Raw genomic sequence first — 24805 nt, forward strand, 5'->3', positions numbered from 1 at the left:
TAACCCTGGTTTCCTGGTCCTGTATGTGGGCATCCCTGAATATCCCAGACTGGAGGAAGGCAGGGCAGATGGGAGGGTGACAAGAGGTGTCAGGTGTTTCCATCTTTGGGGACTGATGCCATCAGATGGCCGAGAGCAGGATGGTGGTGGCCAGGGACCAAAGCAGGGGTGCGTGGAAATGTCATGTTCCTCTGAGCATGGGGAGGACCTCTTGAACTCTATTCCTGGGCAACGGTTCTTCCATTCTCAGGAATCTGTGCCATTGTAATTGAGTAGCAAATTCTGTAATTGCTTTAATTACTTACTGTTAAGTCCCCATCCCAATTACCATAAATTAGCAACAGTGATAAGTTTGCCTGGTCAAACCTTACCGAGAAAAACCAGTGGACCTAGTTTTAGTTGCCTCCAGTTCCCTCCAAATCAGATTCCTTAGTGGCTTGTGTCCCCACACTTGCTGCAGTTCCTCCTGGGCCTGGCAGGCACATTCCAGACATTCACATCTCAGCTCAGATGCAGACGTGCACATTATTTATAGAAAATCGCACTGCGTTGTGATCGGCTTGAGCTGACGTTCTCTAGGTGGGAGGTGGAGGTTCAAAAGTTCTAATGGGATGAAATTAGAAATATGAATTTTAAAAATTCACGTGTTATGAACTCTGTTCAGTGATTTTCTCTGAAATGAGAGACTATTTGCAGATGAGACAGTCAGCCTGCAGCTCTCCTTAGATCTGTCCTAGACCTCAATGCCGTCCTTTGGCCTCTACCTGGGTGTGGGGTGCTCTGCTTGAAGCAAAACCAAAGGAAAGAACGTGGTCTGCATCACTACTGCAGCCAGCTCAACGCGCACACCCACTGGGAGGGGGGTTTGATCACTTAACATTTTAAATACATTTAACATTAAACCAGCAAGTCAGCCAGTGCTTTCTGTAAGCAAGCTGCCTGGCTCATGGGAACCTGACACTTGACTTTTCAGAAGAGAGTACTTGCTCCTGTGGAGTGTCAATATTTGTCTCATTTCTTGAGACTCTGCTCAAAGTAATGAACGTGAGTAAATTAGGACCTTTTTTTTGTAAATTGGACCACAGAGCTCTCTAGGCACAGTCAGGGGAGTAAACGGCTGTGAAAGATGCCGCCTGATGTGAGCCATGGCCAGGCACTTTGGAACCTGGGATCCCATCTCCAGCCTTTCAAAGGACACAGACGAATATAAAATGCAGATGGGAGAGTTCATAATTTGGGCATCTCTGTTCTTTTGAAATCAAAGTGCAAAGAAAAAGTTTTGCCTTGAGGTCTTAACCCATACTTGTTTTTCTCCCGAGGTTTTAAAATTGTCTTAACTGCTTTTTTCTCCCCCGATCCTTGGGGAACTTCTATCTTCATATCTTCTTAAAAGATATGGTTAAATTCAACAGTGAAATTTAAAAACATGCTTTCATATTTTTCTTTAAACTGATGTATCTGACACTGGTGAAGAACTAACTGGGTGTATTGGTTTATTTTTATTTTTTTGAGACAGTCTTGCTGTGTTGCCCAGGCTGGAATGCAGTGGCACGATCTTGGCTCACTGCAGCCTCACCTCTTGGTTCACGCCATTCTCCTGCCTCAGCCTCCTGAGTAGCTGGGATTATAAGTGCCTGCCACCATGGCTGGTTCATTTTTGTATTAGTAGAGACGGGGTTTCAACATGTTGGCCAGGCTGGTCTTGAACTCCTGACCTCAGGTGATTTGCTCATCTTGGCCTCCCAAAGTGCTGGGATTACAGGCATGAGCCACCACACTTGGCCTGGGATATTCTTGATTATAACTGTAACATATCCCTTTAATAAAAACAAAACAGAACAACAACAACAACAAAAAGCTGTCTGAAAAGTCTCGAAATTAAAGAGCTCACTTGGACAGGGATTTGGACTTCTCTTCCATGTGTGTGTGTTAGGAAAATAGAAAGCATAAGATATTTTTTTCAATGAGCTGGGAAGATGGAAAAACAAGCTTAAGATGTTTAGTTGTTCAGAAGAAGGGAAGTGCAAGGAACACTCAGCTTTGCTGCTGCTGAAGGAGGCCCCTGGCGGAGGCTGTTTCAGAGGTGGAGTTTCTCTTGAGAAAGGTGGTAAGAGGCAAATAGGATGCCCCATCTGGTTTGCCAGAGATGGGGAAAGTTAGTATCCACAAAACAGCCTCAGCATTCTGGCAAAGGCTTTGGAAAACCAGCTAGGGTGTGGGACCTTGTTGGCCGCTGGGTAGAAGGAAAACATTGCTGGTCCTGAGGACTGTACTGTTCTTCCACTGCTATAAAGAACTATCTGAGGCTGGGTAATAAGGAAAAAAAGGTTTAATTGGCATGCAGTTCTGTGGGTTGTACATTCTTCTACATCTGGGGAAACTTGCAGAGTGGAAAGTGAAGAGGAGGCTGGCATGTCTTCACATGGCTGGAAAGGGAGAGAGAGTGAAGGGGAAGGAGGTGCCATGCACCTCCAAACAACCAGATCTCAGGAAGAACTATCATGAGGACAGCACTTGGGGGATTGTGCTAAACCATTAGAAACCACCCCCATGAGTCAATCACCTCCCACCAGGGCTCACCTCCAACACAGGGTTACAGTTCAACATGAGATTTGGGTGGGGACACACAGCCACACCATGTCAGGCTGCCCATTCTTCTCCTGCACATGCTTCGCAAATGGTTCTGTCATTGGTTTTTGTTTCTGTTGATACATAATATATTTACATATTTTCAAAGTGCATGTGATACCTTGATTCACCCCTATATTGATGAAATCTGTGTACTGGGGCTGTCTTTCACTTTAAATAGTTTCTTTTCTTTGTGCTGGTTATGTTAAGCTATTCTCTCCTAGCTGTTTTGAAATACATAGTAGATGACCCACTGCCATCCCCCTGCTGATTGTCAATAGTACGTCTCGTGTTCCCATTAGGCTGTGTGTTTGTGCCCGTTACCAGCCTCTGCCCATCCTGCTTATGAGTGGGCTCTGTTGGGCCCTGTTGACCACCTACTCTTGGCCTCCATGAGATCTGCTCTCAGCTCCTGCTTATGAGTGAGAACATGCGCCGTTTCCTTGCTTGGCTTGTTTGCTTAACGTAATGTCTTCCAACTCCATCCATGCTGCCGCGGATGACAGGGATCTCCGCTGTGTGGTGGAGTGTTGCTCCTGCGTATGCTCAGGCCACGTTCCCTTCACCCCCTGTTGACAGGCACTCAGGTGATTCCAGACTTTGGCTACTGTGGATGGAAGCTGAGAGCAGTCACTGGCTTTATACTCGGGGGACATGAGCCACTTTGATGTTCTCAAGCAGCCTATCCCCAAAGCCCTCCGTAGAATGCCGCATTCGTTTGTACCCATGGCTTCTTCCACTAGGATGAACAGCTGGGAAGGGGCTTTAAGTGAAAGCTTGGGTTTCTGTCTTTAATTGCTACCCAGCTACACTGGCCAAGCAGGGGTCCCAGTGACCCTGGACACTACCTCACGTAAGGTCCAAAGATGCAGTTAGGTTCTTTTTTAACTTAAAATGCTTTTGACCTGGTTAAGCTATAGCATTATCAGTTAGGGTTTTTCATATTGAAAATGTGTATATTTTATTTTCTAAGAAGGAAAGAAATCCTGTTAAATACTCTAACCACAGATTAAATCATGTCAAGGAAAGAGGTACTATTTTGGGGGAAAATTACCCCTTCATGTCAAAGATCAAGGAGATGACTTACATTGTTTAATTGAGTTAATTATGAAATCTTAAGTGGTTTTAAGAAGATGAGGTGTGGATGCTGCAAGACATGAGACTGATACTGATTTAATGTTAGTCAGCCCTGACAGAATGTGGCTATTATTTAAAGCTTGCTCCAGTATTGCTTGATAGATTGTAAGTTAATGTAAAGATCTGTTTGATGCTTTTATTTTACAAAATATTATTGAGAAAAAGTTTGACAGCCAAGGAACCACCCTCAACTGATTTCTCCCTAATTTCTATCACCAGAAAAATTTGTCCTGTTAATTCCAGAATTTACTTTTGGAAAGTTCCCGTAAGGAGAGCAGAGGTATTGGTGGTTGAATGGTGACTTGAATTTAGGTGAAGATCGTTAAGTATTTCATAGTCATGTTTGTCTTGGTGGTTTTAGCAATTTTATATTAAATTTAGAACTGCGAGTCAAACCAAATGTGTTCTTTTGCTTTTGTTTTACTCCTTTGTATGACTATACTGGTAAAGAATGATAAAATGTGTATTGGGTATTTTTTCTGTGTAGATATTAGGATTTTTAGGGAAACAAATTAATCATTCTAATATACACTGTGCTGTGTGTTGGGTCCTTTGTATATTAGTTGAATCACTGTAATGAGGACCACTTGAAAGTCTGTTTCTATACCAGATCTTTTATATGTTGACTTGTGTTATGTGAAATCCTTCATCCTCCAAGAAGACTAAGCAGTGGGTTGGAGGAGAGATTTAATCACCCATTAGGTCTATTCCGAATGCCCAGAATTGAATGCAAGTACTAATTATGTTTTTGAAGTGAGGGGTGTGTGTGTGTGTGTGATGGACTCCTTTTTAGGTCATGGGAGGGAGGTAAAGCAAAGATCAGATTTGCTGATGAACATTTGTGCATATGCTAGTGGAGAAGTCATATGACTTGACTGCACCTGCGTACTCTGATTTTGGTTTCATTAGTGTCCATAGCCGCAAGCCTCAGCCGCCTCTGGGACCCACCCTGAGGGGCTATGGTGAGGGTTAACACAGAGTTGTGTGTCTTAGCGAATGACACAAATGGTCTTGTGGGCCTACTTTGGCTTTGTTTGAACCTGTAGATTGTTAAACTAAGTTTAACATTTTGAGGATTATAAATTGTGATTCTTGTCTAAGAAGAGGTTTCTGTTGTCTCTGAAGACAGGAGCCCCAATACAGATGGTCCCTGGCTCACAATGGTTACATTTGTGATTTTTTTTTTCAACCTTGTGATGGTGTGAACTAGTCACACTCAGTGCATTGTTCGGCCCGAGATGGGCTGCCTCTGGATGAACCCATTGTAAGTTGAAACTATTATGTCAAATGCACTTTCTATTTAGGATATTTTCAGCTTACACTGGGTTTATTGGAACAGTTTCATCCCATGGTAAGTCAGGAAACATATATGCTCATAAAAGTAGAGAGGATCTCATAGATACCATGAGATATAATGTCTCTGATGTTGTAGAGATATGATGAAAATAATCAAATGGGACTTGGAAGCCTTGGAGGGACTCACAAGGGCGGCTCCTGGAATGCAAACGTGAGTGCCACTGGCTTCTGGATATGACATCTGTGCCTTCTGCTTAGCCCAGTGGGTTATTGGCTGCTCCCGAGGGCAGAGAGGTCCAGCGTTCCTGTGTTTAGGTGTTTGAGCTGCCTTAAGAGGCTAGGTCAATTCTCACTGGTGTCTTCAGGGCTTTAGGTTTTCTGAACCAGCAGGAGGAAGGGCGACTTTGTAGAGCTTTGGAAATGTCAACGGACTTCAGGGCCATCGCCCTTGGCAGGAGAGAACCCCACTGGAGGCGAGCAGGGTGCCCTGCGTCCCTGTGCTGGGCCCAGACGTGTACGGACGTTGCAAGGGCCACACGCCACACGGAAGCTGTGGCATCAGTCACGCCCACCAGCTGTCAGATGTGCATGTGTATCTTCCCTGGTCTCATGATGGGTCTTGTTTTGAGGTTATAGTAAACGTTCTTTAAGAGGGGTTTTGGATTTTTTATGTTGTTTGCAAGGAGGCAGCAGGGAGTGCCTCAGCAGTGAGATCCCCTTCCCAACCAATGCAATTTCAGATCACAGCAGGTAATTAGGGCAGCGGAGCTGTGGGATCACCTACCCAACCAATGAGAATTCAGATCACAGCAGGTAATTACGGCAGCGGGGTGGGTGGCAGAACCCTGAACTGTGACTGTTTGTGGTGTCTTGCCTCGCGGACAGAGCGTGCTGGGGCCTCCGTGGTCCTCTGTGGGGTGAGTGGAGCGCATGAGCTGGGTGCTGCTGAGCTGTGGCTGGCTCCCCAGCCCGGGGTTTATGCAGGACTCATTAGACAACTTGGAACCCAGAAAGCAGCACGAGGAGAACGGGATTGTGCCTTTCTGGATCGTTGGTGCTTCCCAGTCTCAGACACTGAGCAGGCTCTGAGGGGTCTCGCCGGGAAGACTTGCACAGTCGGCCCCCAGGATGGAATGGGGCTGCAGCGAGTCTTGCAGGAGCTGGAAGTGGGGGTGAGTGTCTCGCAAGCGGGACCTTTCAAATGGGCCTAGCAGGATGCATCCGTGGAAATGGTGCCACCTAATGCAGGGCTGCGGCCAGCAGAACCTGAAAGGCTACAGCGGGCTCTGTTTCTGCTCTCTCTCTCGAGTCTCTGCACGGTTTTCTTTGGTTTTTGTCTGTTTGGAGGACGCTTTCCCCTTTCTTGCGCTTACCTAGCCTTCTGAGCTTCCTTGTTGAGTATGACAAAGCCCTGAGAAGGCATTTTTATCGCATAATTGTGTTATCCTGCTGGCTGGATAAATGACCTGCAAATGTGGGTGACCCAGTAGCTCTGAGGGTGTTCAATACGCAAGACAGAGGTGGGAATGAAATGTTCAGGCAGGCATCAGAGGATCTGTTCTGTGCTTCACACTGGGGCCCTGGTTTGCTGACAGTCTTCACACTCGATCCAAAATGGGGATAATGAAGTCTCACGGATTCGGCTTCAGCTGTGAGCTGCCTCCAGCACAGTCTTGTGTGAGTAACAGTTTCTATGTTTGGTGAGAAGGGCGGGCGTCAGTTGATCTTATTTGTGGTATTGCTTATGGTGGGTTTTCCGTAAGGAATGTAGACTTTATTAGCTTTGGCAAGGGAATCCTGAGTGATAAATTGGAAGAATGTTTCAGGAAATTCTGAACCTGCAGTGAATCTGGAATCTGTATGAAATTGAGATTTGGGTTCTCACGATTTCCTAATGCTACCCCGAAACCCAGTAGTTGAGAGAGCCATAGAGCTTCAGTTGTGCTGCCCCGGTTCCCCATTTTAAAAGGAACACGTTGCTTTCATCTAGAATGTTCTGAGCTCTGAGTGCTGCCGGCGGAGTGACCAGCTCTCTGCATCAGAGGGGAAGCCAGGGCTGTGCTCACGGTGTCGCGGCAGCTGGGAGCTGTCGCTGGACCTCAGGCACGTGTGATGCTGACCATTTTCTGTAAACTCCAAGGATGTAGTGGTCTCCTTGGCCCTTTACAGTCTTCTGAAGCTTTTGATGTGTCTGCACTTTATAGATTTTTCAGAAGTAGACAGCATTTTCCCACACCCTTGGGCTGAGTTTCGTCAGAGGCTGGTGTGTGGGAAGCACCACACCCACATTCTGACAGGGAAGACTCTGGTGCCCAACTGAGGTCAGAGTGGAAATTTGTTCTTCCTTCCCTCCAGTCTGGTCCAGCTGCTCCCTGCTTGGCCAGAAGAAAATCATGCTTATCCAAGTCGTAGGCAAACCCCCTAAATCAAACATTTGTCTTTTTTCTTTAATATGCCCATTTAGTTTATATGGGACGATAGATAGAGAAATGTCTTTTAGGGGAAAATTAATTTCCTTAATTACAGAGAACTTTTTGGATAAAAACTGCAATCAGGAGGCTATTTTGTAATAAGATCTAGTTAAATACTACAGTGGAAAGCTCCTTATATTTGATCTTAAACTTGGGCCCTGTGTGCGTGTCCGCACGCTCGTGCTCATGACGCCAGGCGCAGATGTGAACTACAGGCACAGTACATACTTTCTGATTGCTTTTTTGAAAGTCTTATTGCTTGACCTCTCCGACTCAAATGTTGAGTTACATTGATTCTGTTCAGAATGTTCATCCCTCCATCTAGGGTCCAGTCGTCTTTCAGGGAGGAGCCGTCTTCCTCATCTCTGTCTCCTACAGTATTGTATATTTAATAGTCAAATATTTATAGGTTACATGGGTGACTGATCTGTTCATTAGGAGGAAAACAATGCCAATTTTCACATCATTATAATGGACTTGTTAAATGATTGTTAGTATAATGAAGTTTCCATGGCAAAAGAGGCTTCACAGATGTGAGTGTAACGGACAGTGAGATGGGGGAGGACCCTGGGTTGTCCAGGTGGGTGCAGTGTTTTCACATGTGCCTTGATGAGAGGGAGTATGAGGGTCTGCCTCAGAGGAGGAGACCTGAGGACGAGATAGAGGCCAGAGGGCTGTGGGGCTGAGGGCGAGTGTGGGGCAAGGGCAGGGGCCCGAGGGGTGCAGGGCTGAGGCCGGGGCAGTGGTAGGAGGGGTGTGGGGCTGTGAGTCAAGCTGCATAGTGGCCTCTATGAATTGGGAGACTCCAGGCAGGAATACAAGCTACTTGACCCCTTGACTTCAGCCCTGGGACTCCTGACTTCCAGGGCTGAGAGGAGGTTTGCATTTGTGGTAATTTGTTGCAGCAGCAATAGGAAGCTAATGCATTGTATCTGTTCCTCACCTCCAAACCTTTGAAAGGTAACCCTGTTGTATTGGCCTTTTGTGTGCCCTAAATTCTAATGAGATGGTTTGTAGGAAATAATGGACACAAACGATGGCAGAACACAAAGTTGGACAGAAGCAGTGTCTTCTGTGGTTCTGTAGTTTGGGTCTGTGAAGTTAGATTTCGGTCAGAGTGTGTGTGGTCTTGTTCATTGTATACCTGGAGTACTTGTTCGGAGCTCCTGGGGGAGTGGTCTTTAACACTGTTAGGATTAAAACTCCAAGCACATCAGGGCCAGAGTTCCTAAGTCAGTGTTAGGCGACCTTTGAATAAGAGTTGGCATGTAGAATCTGCCCACTTTACTAGTATGAAGCAGCAAGATCTTTTTATTTTTTCAGATGGAGTCTCGTTCTGTCACCCGGACTGGAGTACAGTGGCGAGGCCTTGGCTCACTGCAACCTCCACTGCCTGTGCTCAAGTGATTCTCCTGCTTCAGCCTCCAAATTGTATGATTTATTTTCCTGTTTTATATACTTAGTATGTGAAAACTCTGCAAACTTTATTAATACAAATGACATGCCAGAACTTAGGAGAATCTGGCATTTTCCCAATCAAATTAGTAGTGATGTGGAATTCCTGGGGTGGTTTGGTTTTATAAGACACGGGGCGGATTCTTTGCCTAATTTCTGTGGAGCTAACAGTTGTTAATCACCCAGCACTCTTACCTCCCCTAACAGCTCAGGTGAGGGGGGTGTTACCCCCACTGTCGTGATGAGAGGCAGGAGACTGAGGCTTAGATGAGCAGGTGACACATTACTGTCCAGCCCCACCCACCCCGTAGTTTCCTGCCATGGCTCAGCTTTCTTCCTGCAAGAAAGGACAGACACCTTGGTGCTGGGTAGAATTCCTTGTGAACCCCTTTGCATCCTCCAGGGAGTTCTTGCTTTACAGTGGTGGCTCATTGGGGAGTCCTCTGGCCCACTGAGAAAGTGACTCATGTTGTGACATTACTGTCTCTGTCCGGCTGCTATCGATTGGGTGAATTGTAAAGAGACATTTATTGCTCACAGCTCTGGAAGCTGGAAAGTCCAAGGTCAAGGCAGTCCAAGGTCAAGGCACCTGCACATCTGGTGCCCCAGGGCCTGTGGCTCACAGATGGCAGCATCTCGCCAGGTCTTGCGTGGCAGCGATCGTCTCGTCAGAACTCACGTGGTGGAGGAGCAGGAGGGCTCCTCCAGGCCTCCCAACAAGGACACCAACCCCAGTCCTGAGAGCAGGACCTCCGAAAGGCCCCACCTCTTAATGTATCCCGTCGGAGATGGTTTCAGCATGAGGTTTTGGGGACACTCAGGCCAGAGCCATTGCTCTGCTGCGGTGTTAGGGCTGCATGGCATCATTACTGCAGCAGAGCCACAGTCTTCTCATCTGCATTTGCTGCGGGAGGAAGACGCAGGTGCCTGTGCAAGTTGGGGTTCGGTGCAAGAAGTGGAGACCCTCTGGGAATCTTAGCAGGAGGAACTTAAGGGCTTTGAGAACTGACACCTTAGGACTGTAGTTTTCTTCAGACTGTAAAAACCTTGGTGTGTGACAATACTGAACATTGCCTGAGCCCTGTGATCCTGTAAAACAGTGGTGGTTAAGACATTCCCCCTCCCCACAACTGCGCCCCCACTTCTACTGCAAGAAGCCGCTTCCCATGTGGCTTAGGCTGACTGGCGGATGACCATTTACCGAGGACAAGGCCAGATACAGGCCTTCAAACCCCCCTTCTCTGCCTTATAAGTGATTAGCTAAACTACCTGTTCCCACTAATCAATCACCTCCCACCTTGAAATATTTCTTCGTGGTGCCGTTGCGCCTAGGGGGGTGGACTTGTCTTTGACTGTCGCCTTCCACAGAGGACAGTTAGGGTGGGCAGGAAAGAATTCTATGCTACAGGTCTGCATTCCAGGCTGTTTCCAGAAGTGGGAATTCTGGTGCCCTGGAGTCTGGGAATGGATTTCTAGTGTCCCAGCTTCAGGTGGAGTTGAAATTGAGTGAGGCAACCCACCACACCCATCTGGAGCCAGGAACTAGAGCCATTTTTAAAGTTGCAGTTTCTCCATAAGATTACCCAAAAAATGCGTTCAGCACGTTGCTTTCTTTCTCATATGCATTTGGCCATCTAAAATGGGAATGGTGGTTTTTTGAAGCATGAATGTAGTTTTAAATTTTGAATATTATAAACCTTAATGTAGCTTCTTAAAATGTTTGCCTGATTATCTGGAGATTTACTAAACCTTTGGAGTGGTAATAATGAGTTGATCTATATGACTTTGCTTTCTATGATGCAATGAAAGTACTCTAATTAAAACCTCTGCAGTTGGGTCAGCAGGCGATTGGCCAAAACAAATTCTGCTTTTTGGGTTTCTTTAACCAAACGAGGGAGTAGAGTGTAGGCTGAAGTGGCAAATTCATTTCAGAGCACGCCAGAGCCCTCAGTGATTGAGCAGCCTTCTCAAGTGAACGTGTAACGTGCCATGAGTCTTGGCAAGCCTGGCTACTGATGTGTGCACGTGACACCACGGAGCCACACCTAGGAAGATGTGGTTTCTGTAACAAGCTTTGGAAAACCAAAGTTCAACTTAATTATTCAACTTTGTTACAGAAAAAGCTTAGACCAGATGGCCAAAGACCTGATTGTTTCATGGTTGAGACATGGTTATAAAATTGCCCTTACTTGGTGCCAATCAGTGTTGGTCCACAGTGACACTCCTCCAACCTCAGTGAATAGTTTGGAGACTGATATGAGACTGTGAAAATCTCCTTAAGGTGAAAAGGGCTCTGGGGTACCTGGGAATATCCGCACACCCGTGGCCATTCCCCTATAAGGTGGAAAGGACGGTTGGGTCATGCGGGAGCATCCGCACACCCGTGACCGTCCTCTTTAAGATGGAAAGGGCTGCTGGGGTGCCCCGCAATATCTGCACACCCGCGGCCATTGTTCCTGTCCCCCTTTCTGCTCAGTCACCTCTGTGTTCCCACATTCAGGCTTTGGGACACTCATGAACAGCTTGTCCCCTGGGCTGGTGAGGAAGGAGTTAGGAGGTTGGTCTGAGGCTCTGTCACTGTCTGCCCTGTCATGAGCTGGGCAAGGCAGTGGCAGTGACCCTGGAGGAGTCTGGTCAGTGAGGGCTCCGGCAGGAAGTGCTGAGGCTTGAGGTGGCTCTGCCAGTCGTAACCAAATGTCTTCCTTCTTATTTCCATGATTCCTTCTAGTTCTGCACCTTGCACTGCAGAGTCTCTGTGTATCTATAAATACACATGAGTTACGATACAGGTGTCTCTTTCCCCTCTGTTTGGGGCTGGGCCTAGGGAGTGAAGTGCAAGATCCCCCTACTGCTGGATGCCCACCAGCACGAGGCACTGCCTGCCTTGCTGAAGAATGCCTACAGTGAGTCCTGGAAGCCTCCTCTGAGCACCTGGCCTGTTGACGGTGTATACAGGAGACAACTGAGCTCCTCTTGCCCCACCCTGAGCAGAGACTGGGGAGGCGGTGGCAGCACTGCCCCCATGGTGCATCCTTGGTGCATGGAGGAAAGTGTGTTCTTGCTTAAAACACAGCCCATCCTCTCAAAAGCAGAGTGACAACCACATTTACTTCTGGAATCTTAAAAAAGGGCCAGTCTCTTTGAGAGAAGAACGTGGCATGTATGTGTGTACCTCCTTTGTTTTTTTCTGAGACAGTTTCCCTCTGTCACCCAGGCTGGAGTGCGGTGGTGCGATCTCAGCTCACTGCAGGCTCTGCCTCCCGGGTTCATGCAATTCTCCAACCTCAGCCTCCCAAGTAGCTGGGACTACAGGCACCCGCCACCATGCCCGGCTAATTGTTTGTATTTTTAGTAGAGACGGGGTTTCACCATGTTAGCCAGGATGGTCTCGGTTTCCTGACCTCGTGATCTGCGCACCTCTGCCTCCCAAAGTGCTGGGATTATAGGTGTGAGCCACCACTCAGGGCCGTATGTGTGTACCTCTTTACAAGTCTTGCCCGACCTTTGCATTTAAAAATTATTGAAAAACTTAAGGATGTAACTGACAAGAACTTTATAGGTTTCTTCAAGTAAAAATTTGGAAAAGTTAAGTGAACCCATAATGTGTTTTATTTCTATGAGTCCCACACTTGGATTTTTAAATGTGGGCAAAACATCTGTATGTTCTTCAGCCTGATTTCCATGGAATCGTGAATGAAACCTGCTGAAGTTGCCGTGTGGATTTTGTTATGTGGCGGTGACAAGTGGGGCTGGTCATTAAACAACTGGAGGGATCCCTGTCCTTTCTGTGCTCCTGTTGGACACTAGGCACGTGCTTGGGTGTTTTCTGTGTGTGTGGACAAGATGAGGACAGAATTTCCAGATTCACACAGTGGTATCTTCTCCCTTTTCTGTTAAAACGTGTCTTCTGCTGCTTCTACATAGACCAAGTGTTTCTTTCCCTTGCCTGTCTACATAAACGCTGTTTAACAAAAACTATATTGTAGACATGTGAAGCTGAATTTCACATGACAAAGCAGATAGAGATGACTGAGTATACTGTTTTGTGGAAGGAAGGTTTAAAATGATTTTTAGCTTTTTCCCTGAAATAGGGAATAATTTTAACTTTTTCCCTGAGATAGGGAATAATGAAATGGGAAAATAATTAAATTTTCCCATGTAATTGTTAGATTATATTTAATTATTAGATTATTCATGTATTGTAGGGGAAAAAGGAACTCGATCACCCCATGTACCCAACTGAAAATTTAAAGGGTATGGGCGAGTTCATTTGAACTCCTTTAATTTGTTTTTGTTTGTTTGTTTTTGACAGTCTCACTCTGTTTCTCAGGCTGGGTGCAGTAGTACAATGACAGCTCACTGCAACCTCAACCTTCTAGGCTCAAGTGATTCTTCTGCCTCAGCCTCCCCAACTGCTGGGATTTACAGGCGTTAACCACCACACACAGCTTATCACCTCTTGGAGACTAGCTTTGAGTTTGGGCATTCACTGAACTATATTTTGGTTAATTCTCAAAGTTTGTCACTGTTTATCTTTAATTTGCTAAAAATCTACATGTGTTGTAAAATGCGTTACATTTCCTTAGCATTCACGGATTCCCTGTTAGTGGGACAGAGACGCAGAAGGGCAGAAGGCGTTCGGACATCATCAGGGTTGCAGTTGAGTCCTTGCCCCGAACACACTGGAGCTCTGGGCTCTGTGGCCCCATGGGGGTCCTCTGTCCACTGAGGGGCCCGGGTTACCTGGAAGGTCCCTCCAGCCTCTGCAATTTTGCCCTTTTCAGGTTAACATCTCATCGTTGTCCTGGACCCACAAGTGAACAGCTGGTCAGTGGCCAGTGCTGCTTCCTTCAGGTGGTGATGTGATAACACTTCTGTGGAATTTGGTTCTTGGTGTATTAAGGGTTCAGTTGTATGTTTATTTTTAATCTGCACCTCTGAATTGGTCTTTTGATTGCAAAGAGATTGCTTACTGGATTTGTTTCTGAACATTTCGTGGATAACAGGAGAACCTTGCTTATCTGTGTGTTCATTTAATGTGTTTTTGCCAGGCATTTCAATGGGTGTGTTAGCCCTTAGCCCACTTTCTGTGTGTGGTGGAGTCATTGAAATCATTTATGAGAAGTCTCTCTTCTATTAAGGCCAGAGGACGTGGGGTGGTGTTTCCCTAAACTAGGGGGAAATGGCATTGTTCTGCCCTCTTCCCTGGGAACGCTGGTGTTTCCAGGTCTCTGAACTTGGCTCCTGCACTGGGAGAGTGGCTGTGGCTTCTGGAGCCCGTTTTGTGTGGGACTGACTCCTTCACTTGCTTTATTCCCCGCCGTCTTTGCTGCTTTATGATGCAGGGATGAGGGAGTTGGGCCCGGGGGCCTTGCCTGTGCCTGAAGGGACCGATGCAGAAAACTCCTCGTGGGAAGGATGTTCCTTGAGGGCAGCTTTTGGAGTCTTTTCCTACTTTTAACTGAGAAGCAACTATTCACATGATTCTATTCTGCTGGTGTGTTTCAAAATAATTGGTGTAGAGTTGCGAAGATGTCCGAGACACCCATGATCCACTCCAGGCCAGTGCCGGGCATTGTGCTCAGATGCCTTCAGACCACATTCACATGCCAAAGATTCTTGCTTGGTTATTCTCAAACTTATGAGAATCTAAAACGCGAGCCACGGTATGGATTTTCTCTTGAGCCCCCATGACTTTGCCTTGTATTTTGGGCATGAATGACTTCATCAAGGGGAAAGAATTTGAGGAAGGAGCCTCTGAGGCTAGGAGGGGGTGGGTGGGAAGGGGCGGGGGGAAGAGGAGGGAAAAGGAGCTGTAGAGAGAAGAGCCAGGCTGGGGCTGGGGCATCTCCCCATGATGCTCCCCCACCCCTGGCGCGAGGCCCCAGGGACTGACTGATTTTCCCACAGGAAATGTGTATGATTGCGTGTCTGTTTTGTGGGCTGGCCATTTGGATTGAGGGAATGTCTGTGTTGTGATTCCTTATTGATTCGAAGGTTGGAAAGGTTTGTGCTCAATACAGGGGTCTCTTGGTGCGATGGGAAATGTGATCACAGCCGCCTTCAGGGTGGGGAGAGCCCTTGAGGCCCTCAGTGGTGGCCGGTGTGGGCCTTCACTTCCCTGGGTGAGCTGCCCTCAGGGTGGGAAGGGAGGTCCTCGGTGGTGGCCGCTGTTGGCCTTCGCCTCCCTGGGTGAGTGCTGCTCCATCCCCGGATCTCCGACTCCTTGCCTGGCACCTTCCTCGTTGGAGGCTGTGATCCATCAACTTTGTCCACACGCGTCCTGTAGACTAGTGCTGACTGCAGGTTCAGGAGTGGTCAGAGGAGGACAGAGAAGGCCCTCCTGATGCGAAGCTAAACGTTTAATGATGGCGCTGCTGAGTGCATGAGCCGCGTCAGCCCAAGTGTCTGGGTAGGAGGGAACCACGGGGTGGAGGGAAGACTGGACAGATGGGTGCTTTCCTCGGCCCCTGGGAGCACGGCCAGGTCCACGCTCAGACCTCCTGGTTTCTCCCATATTTCCATAAATAGCAAGGGAAGGACTCGGGGCACCCAGGGACCTCAGGGGTATAAGCTGTGTCCTCGCGTGGCCCCAGCTGTGGCCAGTGACGTTATTCTCTTTAACCTCAGGCTTATTTTCTATAAAAATACAAAGGGACAGAAGTAGTTCAAGGGCCTCTAAAGACTTACGTAATTGTTAATAGGCCTAATTCTATGCTTTCTTATGTATTAAGAGCAAATCATGAAACAAACTCATTTCTGTTTGAAGAAATCTTTGCTGCTCTCATTTTTGTGGCAAGCAGCATTGATTCTTTGTTTAGTGAGCGTTAGTGCCCTCCTGCCCAGTGCTGCTGCCTGGCATGTCCTCGCACACACCTCTATCCATTAGTCTCCGTTCACCTTTCTGCCTAGAATTGTAGGAGGGGCGCTAGGATCTTAGGGCTAGAAAGAAACTCTGAAGACCACTTTTAGGGGCGGCTTTTAGTCAGGGCTTCCAGAGAGACAGCCAGCCGGGTGTGCGTGTGTCTCCAGGGCGAGGCTTGCTGCAGGGGCTCCAGAGTCCAAGAAGCCCCAGGACCCACAGCCTGCAAGCTAGAGTCCTGGGAGGGTGTGGCTTGAAGACTTGAGAAGCGGAGGGTGCAGATCCCACCCATGTCTGAGGAGCTGAGACCCAGGAACATGGGCTACAGAAGACAGATGTCACTGGCCCGTCAGCCAGACAGGTGGAGTGAACCCAGTTTTCCCCGCCTTGCTGTTTTACTCGGGCCCTGGGTGGATAGGGTGGTGCCCCCCACACCGGCGAGGATGGGTCTCCACTCAGTCCAGAGGCAAACATGCATCTCACACAGAAATAACGCAGAACCAGCCATCTGGGCACCCTAGGCACGCTCAGGTTGGTGCACAAAACCAACGCTGCACGTGGCCCTGACATCTGCGTGTTCGCATCACTCCACACACATTGCTCGGTCATCGCCTCGGTGAGTTTGTAATCTCGTTGTGTGGTTCTGGGGCTCTTTGTCCCGGGTGGTGGTGGTGGTGATGACAGGCTCCCCACTGCCCCAGCTCAGGTATGGAAGGTGATGGCACCAACGACTCCTTGTTTCTCAGACACTTGAGTGGGTGCTCTGTGCAGCCAGTTCTACCTGCAGCAGCATCTGTTCCCTATGTGGATTCCATTCGGAGTATGTGCCTCCCTTCTGTTGAGGGTGCAGCCTTTCAGGGAAGAACTGTGTCCTGTTCGCCTATATCTCCTGTTGTGTATCTCATGGCTGAATAAGTAGCTATAGGATACCTCGGTGGCTGAATGATAGGTTCATTGGAAGGAAAACTTTATACTTTTTTTTTCTTTTTGGGATGGAGTTTCACACTCAACGCCCAGGCTGAAGTGCAATGGCACGATCTTGGCTCATTGCAAACTCTCCCTCCCGGGTTTAAGTGATTCTCCTCCCTCAGCCTCCCAAGTAACTGGGGCTACAGGCCGTCTGCCACCATGCCTGGCTAATTTTCGTATTTTCGTTAGAGAAGGGGTTTCACCATGTTGGCCAGGCTGGTCTTAAACTCTTGACCTCAGGTGATGCACCCACCTCGGCCACCCAAAGTGCTGGGATTACGGCCATGACCCACCAGACCCAAGAACTTAATACCATTTTTTTAAAAATCATAATGGGCTTGTTAAATGCTTACGTTAATGTTTATTTGTAAAAAATGTTATCTGTGACCTTTCAGCTTTTCATAGCACTTCTCATGTGAATATATAAAAAAGGTCCCTTAGTCGTGGGGGAGAAGCGGTTATCCCTTTCAGCAGAGGGAAATGGAGGAACAGGCCCTGGTGGGTCTGAGCACAGGCAGTCACCCCAGCCTTGGTGCTTGCTTAGGTCTGTTCTCCGTTTACCGTAGCCGCATCCACTCTCATTGTCAGCTTAAAAATAAGCTTTTTCCTCTTTCTAATCAGAACAGTTAGTTTGTTAACCATCACGTTAAGGTATCGAGAATGATGGCTTTCAGGCCTCAGATATGACACAAGTGATAAATGCAGCTGACCCTGAATAACATAGGTTTTGAGCTTCGAAGGATCACTTTTGTTATTTTCCAGCCAAACCCTTACTGAAAATACCTGGCTTTGTGGAGGGCCGACGTTTCCTACATGCGGTTCCATAAGGTGGCTGCGGAGTCCTGTGGATATGTAGATTTGGGTAAACTCGGGGGGTGTTCTGGAATCCATGTCCCTGTGTATACAGAGGGACAACTGCAGCTTTTTAAAAGTTTGTGTCCTGCCTTGTCCTAAAAAGGCTCCAAGGTGGATGCAAAATTATTTCATTTTTTTGGTTTTCTTGGTGGGATATTGATGTTTATTCTTCAGTGTCTAAAATCCTGAGTAAACAGAGTTACCGCTTCAGGAACAAAGCCAGTCTGGAAACACATATTGAGATACCCACATTTTCTTCATGGTTTCACAAAAGGCCATGATCATATTTTATTCAGTTGAACTGTAGGAAACTGCCAATATTTGCTGTTTTTGGCCTACAAAATGGCAAGTTCGTATGACACTAAAAACAAAGGCTTCCTGGATGGGGAAAATAGGAATCAGTAAGAACCTGAAGTTGTCTGTCATGGCCTCTGAGTCACAGGTAAATAAACCTGTGTGAGGGGAAGTTGGCTGTACAGTATTTTCCTTCTGTTTTGAGACTGTCAGAAAAAGGTCAGTTCCATTGCGTTGGGTCCCTTTGCCTCACCTTTGCTGCATAGGGGACTTGCCATTATACCTCTTGTTTCCAGTGCCCAGGAGGCTGATGCCACATAGAAGACCTGAAGGTCAGTGGATGTGAAATAGTCATCGGACACGCTGTGCACCTTGGGACGCGTCTGAGAAGTGGGTGCTTGCGGCAGGTCTGAGGTGAGGGCATGTTCCATCTCCTCTCCCTTCTCTGGCTTTGCTGACCTTTGAAATTGGTCCTGGAAAGTGAAATTAGTTAATGCTGATTTAAGCTCCAGGTCAAAGCCAGGGGGCCGAAGAGACCCGCCCTTCACTAGGGTTGTGAAGCATTGGGCCCTCCCATCAGGAGGCAGCAGGGACTCGAGAAAGCCCCACATGCCCTCCAGTTCCCTTATGTTGAAATTTTTTGTACTCGGCCATGCTGGGTCATTTTGGGAGGTAAATGGGGGGTTCACATGGGGGTGTGCAGTATTTTTAGGTGTCAGGTGCGAGAGTTGAATTTGTAGAGGCTGTGCAGATAGGAAAGGGCCTGGCAGGGAGTGCTGTTTACATGGAGCAGATTTAACGTGAGGTCTGTGCTCTGCCTGGGTCCGTGTCTGACCGGTGTCTCCCAGCCTGCAACAGGACGTTCACGTGACTTGGCGCCATCGTCCCACTCTGTGTAGATGTCTGAGGATCTCTGCGCGGCTGCTCTGTGAGAACAAGTTGTGATAATGAACTGAGAAACAGTGAACAAACCCTGAATTGGTTAGCACTGGTTCCACGGCCACTTCTGCCGTGGTTGGAGTCATTCATAATAAAGTGTGCTGGACTCCTATGCAGAGCTCTGAATTTAAGAGGCCCTTTAACTTGGCAGCTAACCAGCCGCTTCCTTCAGAAGACATTTGAGTCCCCTTTACCTACCAGGTTGACCCTGGGAGTTTGAAGATGAGTGAGACAAGCCCTCCGTGTCTTGTGGATTTTACTGTCCAGAGGGGAGACAGATGTGGATGGTAAAGGAGGCCCTATCAGAGGTCAGCGCACATCAGTTTTGTTTCTTCAGCACTTGCTGTGTTCAGGCGGTGCCCCGGGCCATGTGCAGAGCATCTGGGGACACTGCCCATGGCATCCCAGGCACAGCTAGCATCTGCACCATCTTCATACTTGGCCTGCGTTTTGGGGAAGTACTGAGGATGGCTTCTGCCTTTGCTGCAGAGAGTTGGAAGTCAGGGCAGCCCTCCACAAGGAGATGATCACCAGCTGATTCCTCAAGAAAGAGAGGTCGTCCCCACATGGGCAGGGCAGGACAGCATGCACAGACCTGGGTGTGGGGTCTGGGGCATGTGCATCTGAGTGGGGTCTGCTGGGAGACAGCAAGGGTGAGGTGTGAAGGCAGTTGGAATTGACAGGATAAATTATCACTAAGGCGATGCTGGGAAAACGTAAAATTGGTACTCTCTGGGGTAAACGTGAACTTAGGGTGACCCTGGGCGTGGGTGTTTTCAGGCTCTGAAGGCAGAGATTTAGGAAATTGGGACAGAGCTGAGCCCCAGACGAGGATGAAGACCACCCTTGGGATGTTGAATGAGGCATGTGGAAACCCAGTGAATGTCCTGGGGTCAGTCCAGCAGGAAGGCAGCAGAGGAGACCAGTGTCCTCAACGACCCCTTGGGCCTGCCTCTCAAAGTGCTGGGATTACAGGCATGAGCCACTGCTCCCTGCCGATACTTTTAAAATTTCTAAGCTGCTCTCTCTCATACCCACTCCTGTATTTTTTTTTTTTAGACCGGGTTTATGGCTATATTTTTTCCAAGGGAATCAAACAGTTACCTGTTTGAAGTACAAATAACACCGTGTTTAAGAACCGAAAATGCCAATTTGCATAGAAGTTTCCAAATACCCAGTTTTTTTGAGCCGTGCATTGCAGTGTCACTACCTGCTCTTAAATTTCTACACGATGTATAGATAGCGAGGCAGGGATGGCTCGTACATCTTCAGTTTTCGATTCTACTAACTTGGGCTATATTTTCATTTATTTTGGCACACCTGTGGGTGTGACAAGCAATGCCAGGGTATTTATTTTGAAGCTTGTCCAACAACAGTTGCGGAAGATTTTCACATTTTTAGAATTTTCATAGTAATAGTTATAATTTACAAAGAATTTAAAATTGTGTAGTCATTATTTTTGTTTTTTTCTAGATGTGCCCCGAAACAGGGTTACTAACTATCATTCTACATCACAGGATTCAGAATAGTACCCTTTTGGAGCAGATGCCTGTAATCGAGGAATTCCACCTAGTCAGTTCACTTTAAACTTGTTTAAAAGGTTTTCTTTATCCTAGTTGGCACCTGTGGCTATAGTTTGTTTTCACTGTTGAGGAATATTCCATGATGGAAACCGTAATCCATCTGTTTTTCATATCGGTGGACATTTGGATTATTTTGGGAGGGTGTGTATGTCTATTCAGCCTTCATTTCTTCAGGATTTTTTGTAGAAGATAATGTAACAGTGTAACATCCTCTGGTACGGAGCCAAGACGAACCCTGATTACAGCCACATAGACTCGCACACAGACTCTCAGGCCTTGTTACCAACGCACAGAACCATTTTCTTAAGTTGAAACACAGTAGCAGAACCTGAAGCCATGTGAACGGGTCCTCCGATCTTACACTTGGAATTCACTTTTTATTACTATGTCTGCTAATTAGGAAGCCTATCAATATACAGAAAACTGAGAATGTAAAATTATATGTTTATAACAGAAAAAAACTTATTTAATACCCAAGAACACATGGCTATGTTTTTCCCTCATGCCCCACCACTGTTTCGTTTGCTTGAAATGGGAAATGATACTTGAAGGTGGTTTTCTAGCGACTGTTAGACTGGCATAGTTCTTCAGAGACAGAGGATGTAAAGCACATGGAGAATTTCTGTCTGTGGAATGTGATTTCCTGGTCACCTCATTAAGGCTGCCACCGCCTTCCCCTCTCGCTGCCTGCACTGTGGGATGTCTGAGAAAGGTCCCTGTTTCATCCTCTGGAAATTCAGAAAAGGAAGGAGAGGAGGGTGTGCAGGGTGTGGTGCATTTGTGTTGGTCCTTTGAGCTTTTATTTGGAGTCTCGGCTGCCTTGGTGGTTCCTGCCTTTATGTCCCTAGCTCGTGGCTTCGTCCTTGTGTCTAACTCACAGGCAGACAGATGGAAAGGGAAGTTGTATTCAGCCAACAGCTTGATCTTATTCTCAAGGCTCAAATCAACTGGGTATTTGGAGACTTCTGTGCCAATTGGCAGTTTTGGTTTTTAAACACCGTGTCTTATTTGTACTTGAAATGGGTAACTGCTTCTCTTGGAAAAAATATAGCCATAAAGCTGGTTCTTTAAAAAAAAAAAAAAAAAAATGGGAGTGGGTGTGAGAGAGTGGCTTAGAAATTACACCAGTAATGGTCGGGCGTGGTGGCTTACGCCTGTAATTCCAGCACTTTGAGAGGAGGAGGCAGGTGAATCCCCTGAGGTTAGGAGTTCCAGACCAGCCTGGTCAACATAGTGAAATCCCGTCTCTACTGAAAATATGAAAATTAGCCGGGCATGGTGACAGTCACCTGTAATCCCAGCTACTTGGGAGGCTGAGGCAGGAGAATCACTTGTACCCGGGAGGCAGAGGTTGCAGTGAGCCGAGATTGCACCACTGCACTCCACCCTGGGCGACAGAGCAGAAACTCCATCTCAAAATAGAGGGGGAAAAAAAAAAAACCACCCCGGTAATGGAAACCTGGTTGCATCATCTGTGATGGAGATGGCGGATTATTTCATTTTTAGTGACAGGATGAATTGGATATGTTTGCAGTATTGATCTTGACAAGGGAAATGGTGAGAACCAAATGTGCCGCCCAGCTTGGGCCTTGCCGTTGGCAGAAGATCGTGGCGGGCCACAGACTGGAGACTCGGAGAGCGAGGGGAGAATTCTCATGCTGTGACGCTGGTGCAGTGTGTGCTTCTGGACTCCTGCTGGAGGGAGCTGCCCCTTTGCCTTGCAGGCTTTGGTGCAGTGGAGACCTTAGGACCTGCCCCTCCTGGCACACCTGTGGGTGTGGCGAGCAGTGCCAGGGCTGAGGCACAGGTGCTGTGCCTGGAATGTGGGACGGCAGAGGCTGCACACGCCGGCAGGCGTCTGCTCCAGCAGCCAGGGGTTTCCGCAAGGGGGCGGGGCGTTGGTTTTCCTCCTTGAATTTGGGTGGGGAGGGTGTCCTGGGGTGCTGTGTCTGCACTTGTGTTGCTCTGAGGTCAAGTTGTGGCCCCGAGTCCCTGTCCCTCTGCCAAAGTGAGGGTTTGCCCATTTTCAGGTCAGATTTCCCTTGGGTCCAGGCCTCTAGGAGTGGGGCGCATTCCAAGGGGGCGTGAGCACGGTGGACGCGCGTGGGCCTCTTCCTCTCCCCTCAGCTCCTGGGTTGTGTGTGAAGAGCTGCCCAGCGAAATCACCCTCCTGCCTGGTGTTTTCTTCAAGAGAAATCGTTCTCACTGTGGACTCTTGAGTCAAATGTAATCCAGGAATGAAACGTGTTGTTGCTGGATGCCACACACAGCATCAGGAGCTTAGTTGGGGATTATATGATCTTACCCCACACCTTAAAAGTAAAGACTATAGTTGTCAGGCCTCTGAGCCCAAGCCAAGCCATCACATCCCCTGTGACTTGCACGTATATACGTCCAGATGGCCTGAAGTAACTGAAGAATCACAAAAGTGCAAATGCCCTGCCTGGACTTAACTGATAACATTCTACCAGAAATAAGTGAAAATGGCCGGTCCTTGCCTTAAGCGATGTTTTTTTTTTTTTTTTTTTTTTTTTGTGAAATTCCTTTTCCTGGCTCATCCTGGCTCAAAAAGCTCCCCCACTGAGCACCTTGTGACCCCCACTCCTGCCCGCCAGAGAGCAAGCCCCCTTTGACTGTAATTTTCCTTTACCTATCCAAATCCTATAAAACGGCCCCACACTTACCTCTCTTCGCTGACTCTTTTCAGACTCAGCCCGCCTGCACCCAGGTGAAATAAACAGACATGTTGCGCTCAGAAAGCCTGTTTAGTGGTCTCTTCACACGGGTGTGCATGACAATAGTTAAGGGGATACTGAAGTCTTTGGTAGCTCCAAGAGCTTTTTCAGTTTGTGTCAGGACATTTTAGGCAGAAGGAAAAGCTTGCTAAGAGAATCTTACAGAAATGTTTGGTGCGGTGCCATCAACTCGTGGAATAAATGTGTAACTTTCCGTGGCGGCCCTCTGGAAAGAGATGCACTTTGAGTGCACCCTGGCGTGGTCGCTACAAGAATCGGCCGTGTCACCCCGCTTTCCTTGGGTCTGCAGGAGTGCGTGGTCCATTGCCCTGCACTGTGGTCATGGAAGGGAAGATGATCTGGAATGCTGGTGACAGTTATCAGTGTGTGTTGATGTGTGCTGCTTTCTACAGGGGAGAACATTTCTGTTTAATAAACATCTCATCAGGATGATGACTGCAAGATATTTGAGTCTCATTCAATAGTGTTTCTGGGTTCCTTCTGTTTTTAATCTGCTAGCACTAGGCAAGTGAAGACATGGAAAGTAAAAACCCATCGAACTTGTAGAGACATGGTGTTGTGTAGGAGCAGACTGTAGCCTCTGGCTCTGTTTGATTGTAGTAAACTTCTTACCTGGCATGATCAGGGTGTAAATTATCTTGTTTAATCGAGATGTGTATGAGTCAAAGCTGGCGCCTTCATTGTTGATGAAATACCAGATTTTAAGGGAATATGTCAATGTGCTGTAAGATACCAACAAAGTTCCTCACTGAGGTTCGGCGCGGGTTCGGAGGAGCTGGGCCTTAGGTCACCAGGGTCGTCTCTGGGAGCAGATGCTCAGTGTGGGCATTAGTCACTTAGCCTTTCCAGAGCCGAGGAACAGCTCTCTGTGATAGTTTTTGGAACCTGTATTTTGAGTCAGTTTTTCCCACTTGACTCGAAGTTGCCGTGCAATTTCAGATCTTTGCCTCCACCGTGCGCTCGTTTTCTTGTCCCCTGATAACTGCCTCGGTTGCCCCGGCCTGACATTTGAGCCTCCTCGTTCATGGATACAGGCTCCGTGGTGGGGCAAAGGCCGCGACTCCGGCTTGCACAGTTCCGTGCCTCTCACCATGGTTTATCGCATCAGTCCCGGGATCTCCCGTTTAGAGGAAGAGTGTCCCTTTCCTGCAGGCCCTGTGTGGTGTGGAAACCACCCCTACCTACCTTTCTCCTGTTTGAACTGTACCGTGAAGCTATTTCTGTTCTAGTCAACCGTCAGAATTTAAGGAACAGTGATTTATGTAACTTATCACACGCTTCTCAGCAGTTCTTTATGAATTTCATTCTGTTGTGAAATTATTGCAGTTTTCATGGCTATGCTGGTCTCAAGTTGTGGCCCTTGAAATGAATTCCCTTCCCCATTGTGTGTTAAGGTTGTGCCTGGGAGCTGTTGAGGCCTCACCTCTGCTTAGGGCAGTGGCTTTGCTCTCCTGACAACAGGAAGAATCTTATTTAGAGCATTTCTAATGTGGTTTTTGCTTCCAGGCAAAATTACTTTTTTCACAGAGACAGCCACTAAAGTCGTAAATTATGCTCAGG

General features: G+C 47.6%; 1 protein-coding gene across 1 annotated transcript in view; it reads left to right on the forward strand.

The window, feature by feature from the left end:
• Positions 1 to 24805, forward strand: part of LOC103240088 (uncharacterized) — a 126152-nt gene that overhangs the window by 61633 nt on the left and 39714 nt on the right. The window contains exon 3 of the mRNA XM_073022686.1: positions 8856 to 8963. Coding sequence (XP_072878787.1) covers positions 8856 to 8963 — 108 coding nt within the window. The remainder of the gene's footprint in view (positions 1 to 8855; positions 8964 to 24805) is intronic.

This window comes from Chlorocebus sabaeus, chromosome 13, assembly GCF_047675955.1.
Source record: "Chlorocebus sabaeus isolate Y175 chromosome 13, mChlSab1.0.hap1, whole genome shotgun sequence".
Lineage (NCBI taxonomy): Eukaryota > Metazoa > Chordata > Mammalia > Primates > Cercopithecidae > Chlorocebus > Chlorocebus sabaeus.